Genomic DNA, 14996 nt, shown 5'->3' with positions numbered 1-14996 from the left:
TGGACGCAGTGTACCAAATGGACTCTCCGGAGTTTCAGGAGAGTTGTCAAGAAGCGATTAGTGGTGTTCCCAGTGATGACAAGGGTGTTCCAGTCCCGGAGAAAATTACCGAATGTGTAGCGATGCAATCACAGCCGTCCGCCCCTGTCGCCGTTGATCCTGAAACAGAGGAAACCTTCGCAAAAATTAAAGTTGGTGATATCTGCCCCAGCAAGGAGGAATTAAAGGCCATATTTTATCAGGCGAAATCAGTTTTACCGACTAAAGCGCGTCCTGTGGGTTGTTGTACCATATATGAGCACTCTGTGGATACAGGCACGAGTTTGCCGGTCAGAACTCCTCCGTATCGCACATCGTTTGAAGACCGCAAATGGCTCCAAGCTAAAACACAGGAAATGATTAAAGACGGTATAATTGAGCCAACAAATTCGGCATGGGGCAGTCCCATCTGTATAGTGAAGAAGAAGGATAAATCCCGGCGTTTAACCGTAGATTTCCGTAAGCTTAACGAAAGATTAATGGGCAGCAGTTACCCGCTTCCCAGAGTTGACGACATATTAAATGCCCTCGATAAAGCTACGGTTTTTAGCAAGATTGACTTAAAGAGTGGATTTTGGCAAATTAAAATAAAACCGGAAGACCGATGTAAAACGACAATGGTTGGTGAAGAGTTCACGTTCCAATACAGAGTCTTACCTTTTGGGATGAAGGACGCGCCTTCGGCTTTCCAGCGCGCCATGGATCTGACGCTTGCGAACATGAAGTGGAGGAACGTATTAGTTTTTATTGATGACATTATTGTCTTCAGTAAAAACCTGGCTGATCATATGCGAGACTTACAGGAGCTCTTTTTGCGGCTCCAGGAATGCGGCTGGACCATTAATCCTGAAAAAACAGAATTATTTGTAAATTCAATAACGTTCCTGGGTCACACGGTTGACCAGTTCGGTATCAGTACTGATCCAGAGAAGATCCAGGCGGTTAAGGAATTTGGCCCTATAAAAGACAAAAAAGATATACTGCGTTTCCTAGGTATGGTAGGATATTACCGCCAATTTATTAAGAATTTTCAAGAGATCGCTGAGCCGCTTCAAAAGTTGATTCCTAAAAAAGTTACCTTTGAATGGGGAACGGATCAGTGTAGGTCTGTGGAACAATTGAAGGAGGCCTTGGTGACGGCGCCGGTCTTGGCCCGTTATGACCCGGAGGCTTTGTCGCGAGTTATTGTCGATGCCAGTACTATTGCTGTGGGTGCAGTTCTTATGCAATGTCCCAAGGGTAAACCGACGGATGTGCCGACAAATTGGCGTCCTATCGCGTATCTAAGCCGCAAGTTGACTGAAACACAGAAAAGGCTCTACTTCCCTACTGAGCTTGAGGCCTATGCAGTTATTTGTGCTCTGAAAAAATGGAAGCATTATTTGTCGGACTACCAGTTTGAAGTCCAGACCGATCACCAGGCGCTGGTCTTCCTTAATAATATGCGTGATGCCGCTGGCCGCCTTGGGCGCTGGGCGTTGTATATCCAGCAATTTAATACTAAGCCTGCTCACATACCTGGCAAAGAGAACGTTATTGCTGACGCCTTGAGTAGAAATCCAGGAGAGCAACCGGAACCCGACTCTGACGACTCAGACATCGAGTTTGACTATCGGCAAACTTACCCTTTCGCCGGTGATGCCACGATGATCGAGTGTTGTTTCGCTGTTCTGGAGAGAGATTATGTGGATATCCGCTTTGAGATGATGTCGGCCGAGGTTAAAGCCATTCCAGAGGAAGACATGAAAGCCTTTGATGAGGATAAGGTGCAGAAGTTGATTACAGACGATAAGGCTTCATATTGGGCTGAAGAGCAGTCTCGCGATGCGCGAATTGTCCGATGGCGGCTGCTCCTAGAGAATAAAAAGGAAAAGATGTCAGACCACGAGAAATTACACCTAAACAAATTTGTAGTGAAACAGGGCGTTGTATACTACAAATTTGAATTAAACCGCAAGATCTATTACTGCATGTATGTACCTGTTCACTGGCGGCTTCAGTTCCTTCAGGATAACCATGATTCCCCGTTAGCAGCACACTTGGGCGTCCTGGCCACCTATAAAAGGATGTACAAGTATTTTTATTGGCCCCGTATGTTCGAGTCTGTTAAAAGTTATTGTGCTTCTTGCCCGGCGTGCCTTGCACAAAATCCTCTTGCTACGGCACCGGCCGGCGCTCTCCAGTCAAACCCGACTGTTCCACCTCGGTTAGTTTGGGCAATCGACGTTGCTCCGGCCCTCCCAACGACGGAATCTGGAAACAAAAACATAATAATCGCTGTTGATTACGGGAGCAAATACATTGTGGCTGAGGCGGTCGAGAGAAATGACGCTGCCACACTGGCGTTGTTCTTTTATCGTCGTATCCTCACGGTCTTCGGTATGCCTGTGCACATCACCTCAGACCGCGGTAGTAATTTCATGTCTGAGATGTTCCGAGAGCTCTTAGCTCTCGCTGGTGTTGCTCACGCACCGACGGCGTCAGGCCATCAGCAGGGTAATGGACTTGTTGAAAAACGTGTAGGGGAAATCAAAAAGGCGCTAGCTAAATATGTGAATGAGCAGCAAAGTGACTGGGACATTTTTCTCCCAGCACTTTGTGCGGCATTTAACAGTAAGATTGTGGAGCGAACGTGCCGCTCACCATTCTTCATGATGCATGGCACTGAGATGCGCTTACCAATAAATAACTTCCTGCCGTTTGAAGAGGATTTTGTGATTCCCGCCCATGTATACGTACAGCAGATGCAGCGCGGCCTTGGTGAGGCCTTGGACTTGGTGAATGCAGAAGAGTTTCGCCATAAACTTAAGGACAAAATTCGTTACGATGCAAATATTTCACATGTATTGTATAAACCGGGAGATCAAGTTTTGGTATACGTACTTCATCGGAAAGTGGGGAAAAATCCATCCCTTATGCCCCGTTGGACCGCTGGATGGGAAATTGTGCGTCAGTCAGGACCAGTGCATTACGTAGTTAAGAGTAATAGGCGTGGGAACGTCAAAACTGACACGGTACATGTCAGCCGCCTAAAGCCGTATAATTTCCGCGACGTTGATACTATACTACAAGACGAGCACTTACCGAAGTTGCTCGATTGTGTGGAGAAGGAATGCCCTGATGAGTTAGTTGAGGTGCCCGCGCCGCCGCCGGTGATTCCATCCGTTGACTCAGCATCGTCGCGCCTTGATGCTGAGTACGCCGAATATCTGGATAACCAGATGGAAGCGGTTCCATTGCTCAAAACCCGATCCGGTCGTGTAGTGAAACCTGTAGAGAGACTTATTAATCAAAACAATGACAAAAAGCGTAAAAGAGACCCGTCGGCTGATGTTAAAAAGCGTATGGTCACAAATAATAGAGAACCGGCTATTCTGAATGTATCCCAGCCGGGAGAGAGATTATCTGATTCAGTCGAGCCATTGGCGAGCGATACTTCGCCAATTACTTGTAACGCAATGGAGATTGGGCCGGCGCGGCCAACAAAAACTTCTGCTGCAGTTATAGAAGACAGAACTTTCCCAGTTCCGGCCTGGGCACGCCCAATTGAGCAGTTTTGGCCTCAGGGCGTGATTACTGATGACGCCCTCGATAAACAGGAGTTCTGGAAGTACCGACAATTGGAGTGTAGTGACCTGATGTTGTGGGACGCCGTTGTCAACGGAGACTGTACCTTAGAGGAATCCCCGTACGCGGCCTGGCATCTTCCTTTAGTGCTGAAAGTAAACGGCATTGTCTGTCATTACGGAGAAAAGGCTGATATATTAAAGCGGGTCCCTAAAATATTAATACCTTTTCAATGGCGTAAAATTCTAGTCGAATCTGTCCATCGTCGGCTGCTACACAAATACTGCAGTGCTATTTGCCCGTACGATTATTTATATTCGAAGCTTAGATTTTTCTGGCCCGAAATGAAGCGCGATTGCGACAAATTTAATAAGATTTGTACGTTATGTAATAACGATTAAAAGGCCGAGCGGCCGTGTAAATTTGTACATTTATCTTATTTCATTTTATTTTTGAACTCTAAGGATTGAAATTTTTACTCTCTACTGCATTAAATTGCCTGGAAAATTCCCAAACTGTTTGTACGTACAGATTGTCGGTGTGTATTCGCCATTGGACAGTCCGCAGTGACGTAGTAGCGTTCGTTGCTCTTTCGGCATATCATCTGAGTGGAAAAGCTGCTTTTAGCTGGCCGCAAATGCGATTTTTACCTGTAAAGATCAGTGGCATTCATTAATTCACTCTCAATCCTGCGTGAAATTGTTCCTTTTCTACACTGATTTTACGCCTAACAATTTCTGATAATGTATCGCCCGAAAGTGCCAGCACACCACTCCTTCATGCATGAGGATACCACGAGCTCCTCGGAAGATTCGGTGCAGGTTTTGGCAGATGTCTCGGCCGAAGTCCAGCCGCCAATGTATCCCGATCCTCATGTTGGATGGCCTGAACCAACATTTGAATGGTCCCATCGCATGGTGGATTGTGGCCTTCGTCCGTCCCCGCACGACTATGCTCGTGGAGGAAAGAGTTATATTCCCCCGTCTGGTTTGATCATCAATCGTCCCTACAATCCGGACAGAGATTATGTGGAGTTGCATCCAGAGACTCGATTGCGTTTTCGCGGCAAGATTTACCATAATGGATCGGAGATGACGGTGGACAAATATAACCGTTTTGTCCACACTCTGGATCTGTCAAAGGACGCACACTATGCATTGTTGCGTTACCTGCGTGTGGATTTCCGTCAAGGATGGCTTATCGGACAGATTGTCTACGAACTCCGTCGGAACCACGGCATCAACGTAGTGCGTAACCCCATTGAGTTCCTCACTGCATTGGATTATGTTCCAGGAGAAACGGGAGATCATGGTGCCGTTGTCACGCTCGTGGACGCGTATAACCAGCATATCGAGGAACTGGTTTCCAATATTGACGAGGATCACCGCTTGGAAGCGGAGCAGCGCTACTTCGAGCGCTTGAATGCAGCGGATCCGCGCTCCTCATCCCAACAACAGCAGCAATTGCAACAAAGTCGTTGGCTGTTACATGAAGGACAGGAGAAACGCGGCCCGGGCAAGCTGGATGCTTCGATCGCCAAACGCCATCGTCCACGCCGTGATGACGACGACGATAACATGGGCGCTGCTGTTTAGCCGTTTCCCTGCAACACAGCATTTAATAAGCTTTTTACGTTATTGTGCCCTCTACTTCGCCATTATTTAGTGTTTTTCATGGTTTGAAATGAGTACCCTCCTCTTTCTTTGAGTTCACAAATTCGGTACAGCCTTTTATCTGTCAGTTCTACAATTAGCTTTTAGCGTTGCTTTTTAGTGCACAACTTTTTTATGTATTGGCTTACCGTTGTCGGCCTTGCACGATATTAAATTGGCAGTTTGGCAAGAAATGGTGGAATAGTATTTAAATCCGATTGTTTAAAATCACAATTCCCGGGAAATTCAAACGAAACAGTATAGCTAAACATAAAAGGTGTAAATCCCCTTGCGTTCTGAAAAAAAATGCAAAGTCTTCACGTTTGAGCATGTAAACAATTATGTCTCTGTAGTAACCGCCCGTGTGTCGCTAAATGTTAGGGCAGTGGCAGTTTGACTGCATACAGCTGTTCCCGGTCTATACGCAGTACGTCAGCACTTTTGCTTGTTCAGTCTTGCCAGTTACTTTTCGCCCGCGTCTTTTGCGAATCTCTGAATTTAGACTTTCTCGTAATAATCCAAACTTTATATCCCTTCGGCTTTACGATGGATCCTCTTAAAGGGCCTTTTAGTTACAAAAATGGCTTCGGTCGTATCATCTCCGATGAGTTTGCGGAGAAACTCCGTTGTAAGTGTTTGGTGGTCGAGTGCGTATTTTCTATTTGCCAGCACTGTGTTGTTGTTGGTATTTGATGTGATTCTTTTGCACGGAAGTATGCTTTTCTGGAATGATGAATTTCCGTGTGTGTATTTCAGTGGAAGAACCTGAGAACTATGAAAGGATGATTCAATTTGAGGAACATCAAATTCGTGCGGACCAGACGGAGTTGTACTACGTTGAGTGCGGAATCTGGCCAGGACCTGATACTCTTGTCTGCCGTGCTGCTGCAGATCGCATTCGTGCGAGTTTGGGTTTTTCTCCGCTGCCACCGAGACCAGAATCCCCGCGCACTCGCCGTCTTCGCCGACAAGCTGAAGAGGCCGAAGAGAAAAAGCGAATGGAAGAAGAACTCTGCTGCGTCGACTGCGAGAATTTTGGTCCTGGTACCTGTGGCCGCATTCGTTGGTCTGAGCCTGAAGTTCAAAAGACGGCTGAACCAGCGGCTGAAATTGATGAACCTGTCCCGAACATTTGGGGATCTGGCGATTTGGAGGATTGGAAGGAGCCTGCCTCCGATCTTGCTGACTGGTGGGCTGAGAACAAACTGGACATTCCGGATCCAGTCAAGGTCTTGCATATGGATATGCTGTGGGTGGACGAAGATTTCGGCCCTGACCCTACGCCCAAGAAGAAGCGTAAGCACATCGTGCTGCAGCGCCATGTTCTCCGTGGCATTCCCCACAGCTATTGGAAGTGAGGACTTTTGCCAATCGGCCGTTCGTGTGTTTAAATTGCGGTTTCAGATTTAACTCTGTATGAGCCCTTTTGTTGAATCTCTGCTGTTTTGTGCCTTTTTTCGCGTCTTTAACCGTGTCTCAGCGTGGCACGCTCAATCGCGTATAATTTTATAGCTGCTGCCTTTTAGCATTTAAAACGGCTGTTCTTTTGCTCTCATCCCAGTTGTGATCGAGCCTACAGTTATGGTTCTGTTTTCCCTGAATTTTGTACTGATGGAACGATTTGTAATTTTACGAGCCTCAAACGTTGCGAGAAAAACAATTTAAATCTTTCGGAAGTTGCTTTTGGTGTATTAAAAGTTGTAATTTGCTTGGTGTATATTGAATCGATATACACACTCTAGTGAAGTGGCTGATTGCGTCAAAAAGTGTTGCTGCTATACACACGCTCTCCCGTAGGCCGTGTGTTAACGGACTTCGCTGGTTACGAAGTATGCGGTCGCCAGTATGGGCGGCTGTCAAACTCCTATCCTGAATGTATCCTATTATGAATTTTTACTTTAATTTAATCATTTACAATTACCGTGATTTTATTCCGCTGATTCCGCTGCCTTAAGTTTATTTGTGCAATCCGTGATATTGTGGTTATTTGTCAAATCACGATGACTCCTCCAGCTCCGGAGAAGAAGAAAGCGGCCAAGCAGGCTCTGGAGAACCGTGTCTCCACATGGACGGAGACAGTCGCTCAGAAGATGGCCGAGCGTACAGAAGCCCAGCAACGTTTTGAGCGTGGCAGAATTGCCGTCAAGGAGGCTGTATCCAAGCTCCCTCCTAAGATACCTTGATGTGGCATGGCATTATCTTGCCGATCCTCACAGGACTTACGACCGGAAGTTGTGGTTAGCTCGTTCCTGAGGGATTCCTGATCTTCTATGTTCCTGACTCGTTCGTCCTATTTCCACCTTAGTTCTTCTGTTACAGTTTGAGAGTACGAGTGCCTACCGATTGAGCATTACAGGCGTGGAAGAGTAAAGATTGTTCATGGAGCCTTAACCGGCGTGAACGCTTATACACGACAATATAACATAACTACAGTAAATCAGTCATTTTAATTAGCGTCCAACGAGCAGGCATTTCGTTATGTTGGTGGATGTTGCCAAGTAAAAATAAAGATAACTGAATTATGTGGTAGATACAGCGTATGCGTATCTACACACAGTGTAGTTATGTAAGACCCTGCGTGGTCATGTCATGTCATCAGCATTATGTAAGTATATTGCACCAGGGAGTAGCGCTGCCGGCTACTTCCTGGTGTGTTTGCCAGAGGTGTTTGTTTCGTACCGCGTTGGTCGTATATAATCAACGCGGCTGCTGTATTGTAGGAAGGCGATCTGGTGGTGTGAATACAGGTACCTCCTTAGTTCGGTCTGGTCTGGCTATGTGGTGTAGTATGCTACTGTACGTATATTTGGAGCAGGTCGCCCATAATTAAGAAGACTAACAAAACACAAACAAACGCCTGACTGCCGTCCCGTTAAAAGAGGAGGCCAGCTCCCGCTAGCATTCTCGTTTAACGTTGCGGTGGTTGGGTTTTCTGCAGTCGCAGTTGTTGTCAATCTATGGCCATAGCTCCGCCGCTTCATCATACCCAGTATGACCAGCTCTTGAAGGACTGGTGCTGACCTTTGTTTGGGCCTGTCGATCGCCGGCGAACGGCATGCCCAGACCAATGCCAGCACAAGTGGGAGAGTGATGAGCACTCCTGCCACTGCTCCAGTTGTGAAGTAGATGAGGCTCCATGGCTTGTTTGTAAAAAAAATTAATTATGAAACGCTACAGGATAACTGTAGGTAGTGTGTGGTAATGCGGGTTTGGCAACTGTTTGCGGAACGTTGATATATGTTAACGTTTCCGGAAACGGTTTCCGCAGACTGCAAAGTACTGTATATAGAAGTATACTTTGCAGCGTAGCCGTAAGCATATTTACGGCTACGCTGCCCGACAAGGTAAGACGGAAGTGGATCATCAACACCGGCACTTGTTCGGTGCCGTTTATACCACACCAAGCTAACCTGGCGTAGTGTAAATGTAAGCCACTATGAAATCATTATTTATCATTTCCAGTTCCCTGAAAACATTTCATTACTGAAGCAACAAAAGAATTGCTCAGCTGCGTTCTCTCAATAATACTGAGCAATTTCTCGTTACCCCTCAGGCCGTAAATCGGATTCGTTGTAGTACAACAACATCTGCTGTATGAACATTCACCGCTTTTCGGCAACGAGAGCCGGAAGGAAGGCGGCAAAGATATTCATAGAAACAAGGAAGATCTGAGAAAGAAACCAGCACCGATTTGCTTGCAGAAATACTGCATAAATTACGTATCTGTACAGCATACGTACCGGCGGTATGTTTTTCATTCTCTGTAGATCGTTATATCCCGCTGTATTGTTTTATTAGCCGATTCGATGCAGAATTACAAATGTCTTACTCGTAGTCATTTTATTACGTTTCAGGGCATCACAGAAAGTATTGGCATTATACTGTTCTGGTATTATTGATTACAGAATGTACGGAGTATAACAGATCTTGAAATTTAGTTTTCCACGCTGTACGCACCACGCAGGATGGGACGACCGCTATACAACAGTATAATTGTTTTTTGGCAGTGATCTGTATCGGGCTGCATGTGAACTGTATAAGTGTTATCTACGGAAGAAGGCAGCACAATAAAACCAATCTCCAGAGTTCCTTCCCTTCTGATTACGAATTCAGGTTGCGTAGGGTTGTCAGGACTAGGAGCGAAGGTCATTTCACACAGCTATGGCAGACAAAATCCTTCGGTATGCATGAACCACCTTCAAGGTTATACATTTAATTCAAATAAAACACCAAGAGAACAGGAATGTACAGAATCAAAGCGTTCAAAACCAGCGGTTAAAACGTATTTGCAGAACCTATAAGCTGTATAGTACATATATACATAAAATATTCGTACCTGATCTATCTGACTAGCGGTTGCGGCTAACAAAAGTATTATCTACAAACAACAGTTTCTGTATAAAATTTTAAAAAAGCACAATTATATTCTATGTATTTTGGACGCACATTATTTATTTATTTAATGAGTAGACATTGAGCTTAGATTAATGTTGTGCTTGTGGTTGATCGTACTTCCTTCTCTGTTCTGATCAGCGTAGTTTTCGCAACTCCTCAGAGCCGGCGATGCAATTGTCAGCCAGTTCCAGTTGCGCTGGCGCTTCCCCGATGCGGCCGCTAAGCAACCGCACCCGACATACTTTGGGACGTCTCCTACAAGAAAGATGCAGGCATTAGTCCTCCCGGATCGCTCTGCTATTTTACTACCAATGCTTCGAATCAATTATTATGTTTTCTCGAAAGTGACAGAGGAACTAGCTGCCAAAAATCGGTGGAAACTATCTATATAATGGTGTACGTACACCCAGCAAAACCGTACAGCGATAATATTTCGGATAAAAAATTGGAAGGGAAAACGTTTCGCACTTGCGCTTCGCTCTTGGTCACCGGATTGACGTCAATGCTGGTTAATGGAGCGCACAACTTCCCGTGTCACTTCTCAGTGTTGTGCGGTCGGTGAGCGGACCAATTTTCTCACGGCTGAAACCCGTGAGAAGCAGATATTAGTCGAACACCAGCAGCCCGTTGGTTATATACTATCTGTAAACAATTTCGGCCACAACTCGTGCTAACCCTAAATATCGCCTAAATCACAGCAAGAGTACAAAACCTAAAAAAAAATTTATGGAATCAGGGTTTATTGTGAGAACTGCTCCGATTGTTCAAGGCGCTATAATGGGACAGTTATTTCAAAATTCATCTGTACGTATGCAGTATCTACGTATATACCGTAGATACCTAAGCAGCTGCATAACACTGTACTCTTTGTAAGTACGCTGCTGTTCGCACTACTATTCGATGCTTTTCTGCAAGAATCTTATCATACAGTATCATTTTTATCTGCATACATAATGTACAATGTACGGAATAAAAGCGTTAAAAAAACCCGGCTAAAAACACTGTAAATGCGAATCGCTACGGGGACTCACCGGATTAGTATAAAAACCCCTCCGTCTGGATAATCATTCTGACAATCTGACATGATCCATTGTTATGGACCGGTGGTCCAGGATCCTTGTCCAGATTCTCGTGAAATCATGCACTTGCGCTTTCCAGGCAGGTCACAAAAACCTACGTCACTGCACATTTAATAAAAGCACTGAACAAAAATGCTCTTTTGTGTGGTTGCTGGGGGGATAAATAGAGCAAAAATGCTCTTTTGTGTGGTTGCTGGGGGGATTTCGATTAATTTTATGAGCAATGATTACGGAAATTTCCAGCATACAAGCAAAACTAAATGATAAAAATTACCACCAGACCAGTCGTACTGCCAAACAACATCTTGATCGTCGCTAAAATTCTAAAAAATAACGCTTTTCTAACCGCGGGTTGTCTTACCGACACAATCAAAATCGACTTTTCATAACGCTTTCGTAGAAAAATTCCGCTCTGCCGAAAACACGCAAAGCTCTAACAGCAGCAGTTCAAAGCGGCACGACCCGCACAAAACGCAGTAGGCTGTGTCCGGGATGCAGCGGTATCCGGCTGTTCAACCAAAATACGATGCATCCGTATCCCGCTGTAGCTGAACGAGAAACTGCCGACTAATACGCGACAGGTGTGCCAGCCGTAAGTCCTCCAGCCCGTCCACGCACCACTTTTTCCCGCGGTAATGCGCCGATGAACGCGGATCAGCCGACTGCAGCGCGCACAACACCTGTGAACGAGCAAAACCAACCAAACAGAAGTCACGGAAACGAGGGCATCGATAACCGTGAGTATAGAAACATCAGTACAATCACGCTTACCAAGGCGATGACTTTCTTCAGATCGAACGAGTTCTCGAGTTCAGCCCGGAACAACAGCTTTCGTATTTCCTGCTCATTCGCCACCGGCAGCGCGGCGTCCAGTGCATCCCACAACGCGCAGCGCAAGTTCCGACCAGTCGGCAGCCGCACCGAAGGAATGCTGATCCCCACACGAACCATTCGGTTTTTGCGCTCACCGTACTCGCGGTAAAACCAGCCGCACAGCACACGCAGAACGCAGCTGGTCATGTGAACCGCATCGCATGGCAAGCGGCCGCACGCGGCGATAAATTCCTCCAACTGATAGCGAAAAGTGGTACGTTCTTCGGTCGCTGCCGGAACAGACGGATGCAGGACACACTCACCGCTGTCCGGCAAATTGCCGGTTCCGTCCATCTGCAGCTCCACAGTGAAGCGATTCCAGTGCACACGCCGCAAGCGGATGCCGGAGCGGTGCCGTGCCACATAGCGGATCATATCGCAGAGCATCAGCAGGTCCGAAGTATTCAGCGCCGAAGGGCCACGCCGATAGCACGAGTGCACCACAACGTCCTGCGTGCCCGGCTGTAAGCGCTTGAAAACGCTGGCCATACGCAAGAAATTCCCGCCGTCAACGTTGGAGTCAACGAAGTCTCCGATCCGCAGACGGCCGCGCAGTGCGGGCGTGTCCATCAGCCGGTTCCACGCTTTGCACACCGCCCGCAGCTGCGTCTGCGTCACCGTTCCCACTTGCGAAAATACCTCCTGCCACACTTTCATCGGCAGCGCCGTCTCCTCGTTAACTTCCTCCGACAACGTCGACATCCGCAGCAGTTCCGCTTGGAAATTGGCGAAGGACGCCTGCGGACCGCACAAAGGACATATCTACAAGCACAGCTGATTCAACGCCGGAAAGAATCTTTTACCAGGGCTCGCCCGTAACGGGGATCCGACATTCCAACTATTTCCCGGGTCTCCAGCGGGTAGATGTACCCCAAACGGCCATTCACAAGCTCCACGACATCGACTGTACAGGGACAGGAAACGTTACGCAGAGCAGGATCATTCAATCGTCGGATGAGGTCCTCGGCTTCGTCACTGGACACCACGGGAAATGCGTTGCCCAGCGGCACCGTACCCTTGAAGAAGGTCCCCGGCTGAATGTGACGGTCCAGTTCGAGTGCTCTCCGCAGTGGCCAACGGATGCGTTGGCAGGGGACGATGTCGGTGCATCGCAGCCCGTCGTCCTTGCGTCGCCAATGGATTATGGCGCCTGCGAACGCGTCCACCGACTCACAGCGTCCTAAACTGACCGCTTCGGCCGGCAGCCAAACCAACGGGCCCACCGGCGTTTCCGGCACGAGAACTTCCACGGGAAATTTAGAAAATTCCGGGTGAGTATTGGGAAGCGCCTGAGCTCGGCTAGCCACGATGGGCAAGAAGAGCCGGTCGAAGGGAACGTGTTCACGCCGTCGGTTGGGATAGAGCAGATCAACGAAGAGGCCGTCGTCCGCCACGTCCACGACGCGGCCATACCGCTTCAGACCATCGTCGCCCAGAACGTCCACGGCATTGGCATAGTGCATCAGACGGAGCATGGTTGAGCAGTAAATGTCTAGAGCGACCCTCAGAGTGCACAGCGAAGAACTCCGGTCACGAAAAGGTCCTTGTTCGAACAACTGCAATGCAGACAGAAAAATCTAAGTGAAGGGCAGAATTCGTTATCCAATAAAGTAAATAATAAAATAATATAAAGTTACCCTGTATGTGAAGAAGAACAGTGCAAGCCGGCCTGTGTATTACGGCCGCTTTAAATCAAGGAGAATATTATTCAAAATCAGAAGATTGTCTGCATCATTCCACTGCACTCAGATTCTCATAGTTAACCAAGATGGCTTCAACACATTAAATTTAACATTTACTAAGCCGTACTAATTCCATTGGCTGATGGCTATATCTGAGTGGATCGGTCCATCGGATAAGGCACTCGATCGGCATTGGAGGATGTGCGTACAAGCCCATCCCGAATTAAAGTAACGGTTATACCGATCTGCATTCACTAGTACCGAACAAACACCGCAGGGCAGTGGCTTCGGTAAATTATTGTCAGGATTTTTATAATTAAATAAAAATACTTGGCCGTTGGTCAAACTGCTAAACTGAACTAATTACGAAACCAGAACTACCTAAACTAGCGCCCATCACCCACATCTTCGAAATTGCATGGCAGTCCGCTGCCGGAAAAATTCTTTCGCGCGTGGTTGCCCGGTAGCGGCCGCTATGAGGTGTCCGATTTTACCGACCAACTTCGTAGCTCCGTCGGCCAAGGGTCCGGATATTCCAAAGGCCGCGGGCATAAAATTGTATCTTGGCTGGAGCCACGCATGTTTTGCAAGCTTTTTTGTTTCAGCCAGCTCCGCTGCGGCACCCACGTTGACGGATGTACGGTCAATAATATATGAGGTTGCCTGAGTGTCCTCACACGTCACGTCTATTGCGAGTGCCTTACCACGCTCCCAAGGAGTAAACGTAGCAACTATTGTCTGTTATGGCCATCCCTTCGCTTCCATTCTGGCAGGGAAGTCGCTCGTCGTTAGCGCCCGAGCGAACTTTTTACTGATACCATCATGTCTAGGTAGACGCCCGGCGTTTGCACCGCATTCCCAGCCTCCTGAACTGGTCAACTAAATCGCCACATTCACATTCGTTAGGAGTGACGATGGGAGCGCCTAATCGCCTGGTTCGGAAATCAATGTTTTCCAGCAAATTACCTGTAAAGGAAGCAGCTGGCAATGCATGGATCCAGTAGCCAGGTTCTGGTGTCGACACTGCCTTCAGGTTTGCAATTTCTGCAGCAGAGACACGGAGTGCTGAAAGACCAGAGAAAGCACGCAAGGTTGGGGGAGGATCCCAGGCTTTTTGGATGCTGCGGAGGGGTCAGGCGGCACATCATTCAAGCCGGTAAGCAACTTCCAAGCCAGTGTTGCGGGAGATGTGTCGGTCGGTGGTAGCGCAGGCCCTAGTTCAGAGATAAGCGGGCGCTATGAGGAAGCCGATGCCAAATAGACGGAGGGAGCTAAGTCCTCGGTGCGTTCACTGCGTTGTATCCCTAAACCCAATCGAACAGGTAGGGATGCCTGCAACCACGCTGGACGATCCATTCTGACATTGGTGATACTCATCACAGCGGCGCGGAAAGTTTGATCTAGTGCGTATAATTCTTCCGAAAACTGCCACGCAAGGGAGGTGCGACATAGGTGCACGATATTTAGTACGCCAAGTCTCCGCCAGTGCAATTTTTTATCAAAAACAATGCTTGGTGTTTCGCAATTAGCGCAAGCCGGTCGCATCTTCACTTCTTCCAGAAGTAATTAACATTTCCAGAAGTAATATTTATACAGAAGTAATACTTATGTACAACATTGTGTTACTGCACATGTATTGTATTCGTCGTACTGTTTCCATACTGCTCCAGTCTGGATTTAACCGTACTTTTAGTGTTCGACCAGACTTG

At 47.3% G+C, this 14996-nt stretch overlaps 1 protein-coding gene across 1 annotated transcript; it reads right to left on the bottom strand.

Annotated features, from left to right (window-relative positions):
* Window positions 1–11244: 11244 nt before the first annotated feature.
* On the bottom strand, window positions 11245–13333 carry LOC129595296 (uncharacterized). The gene is made up of 4 exons (XM_055492252.1): window positions 13243–13333; window positions 12409–13161; window positions 11504–12343; window positions 11245–11412 (listed from the first exon to the last, which is right to left on the bottom strand). The coding sequence occupies exons 2-4, from the start codon at window positions 13078–13080 to the stop codon at window positions 11245–11247; spliced, it is 1680 nt and encodes a 559-aa protein (XP_055348227.1). The 5' UTR covers window positions 13081–13161; window positions 13243–13333.
* Window positions 13334–14996: the final 1663 nt, after the last annotated feature.

Source organism: Paramacrobiotus metropolitanus, unplaced genomic scaffold (genome assembly GCF_019649055.1).
Source record: "Paramacrobiotus metropolitanus isolate TYO unplaced genomic scaffold, Prichtersi_v1.0 Parri_scaffold0000076, whole genome shotgun sequence".
Classification (NCBI taxonomy): Eukaryota; Metazoa; Tardigrada; class Eutardigrada; order Parachela; family Macrobiotidae; genus Paramacrobiotus; species Paramacrobiotus metropolitanus.
This window is presented reverse-complemented; position numbering and strand designations above follow the sequence as displayed.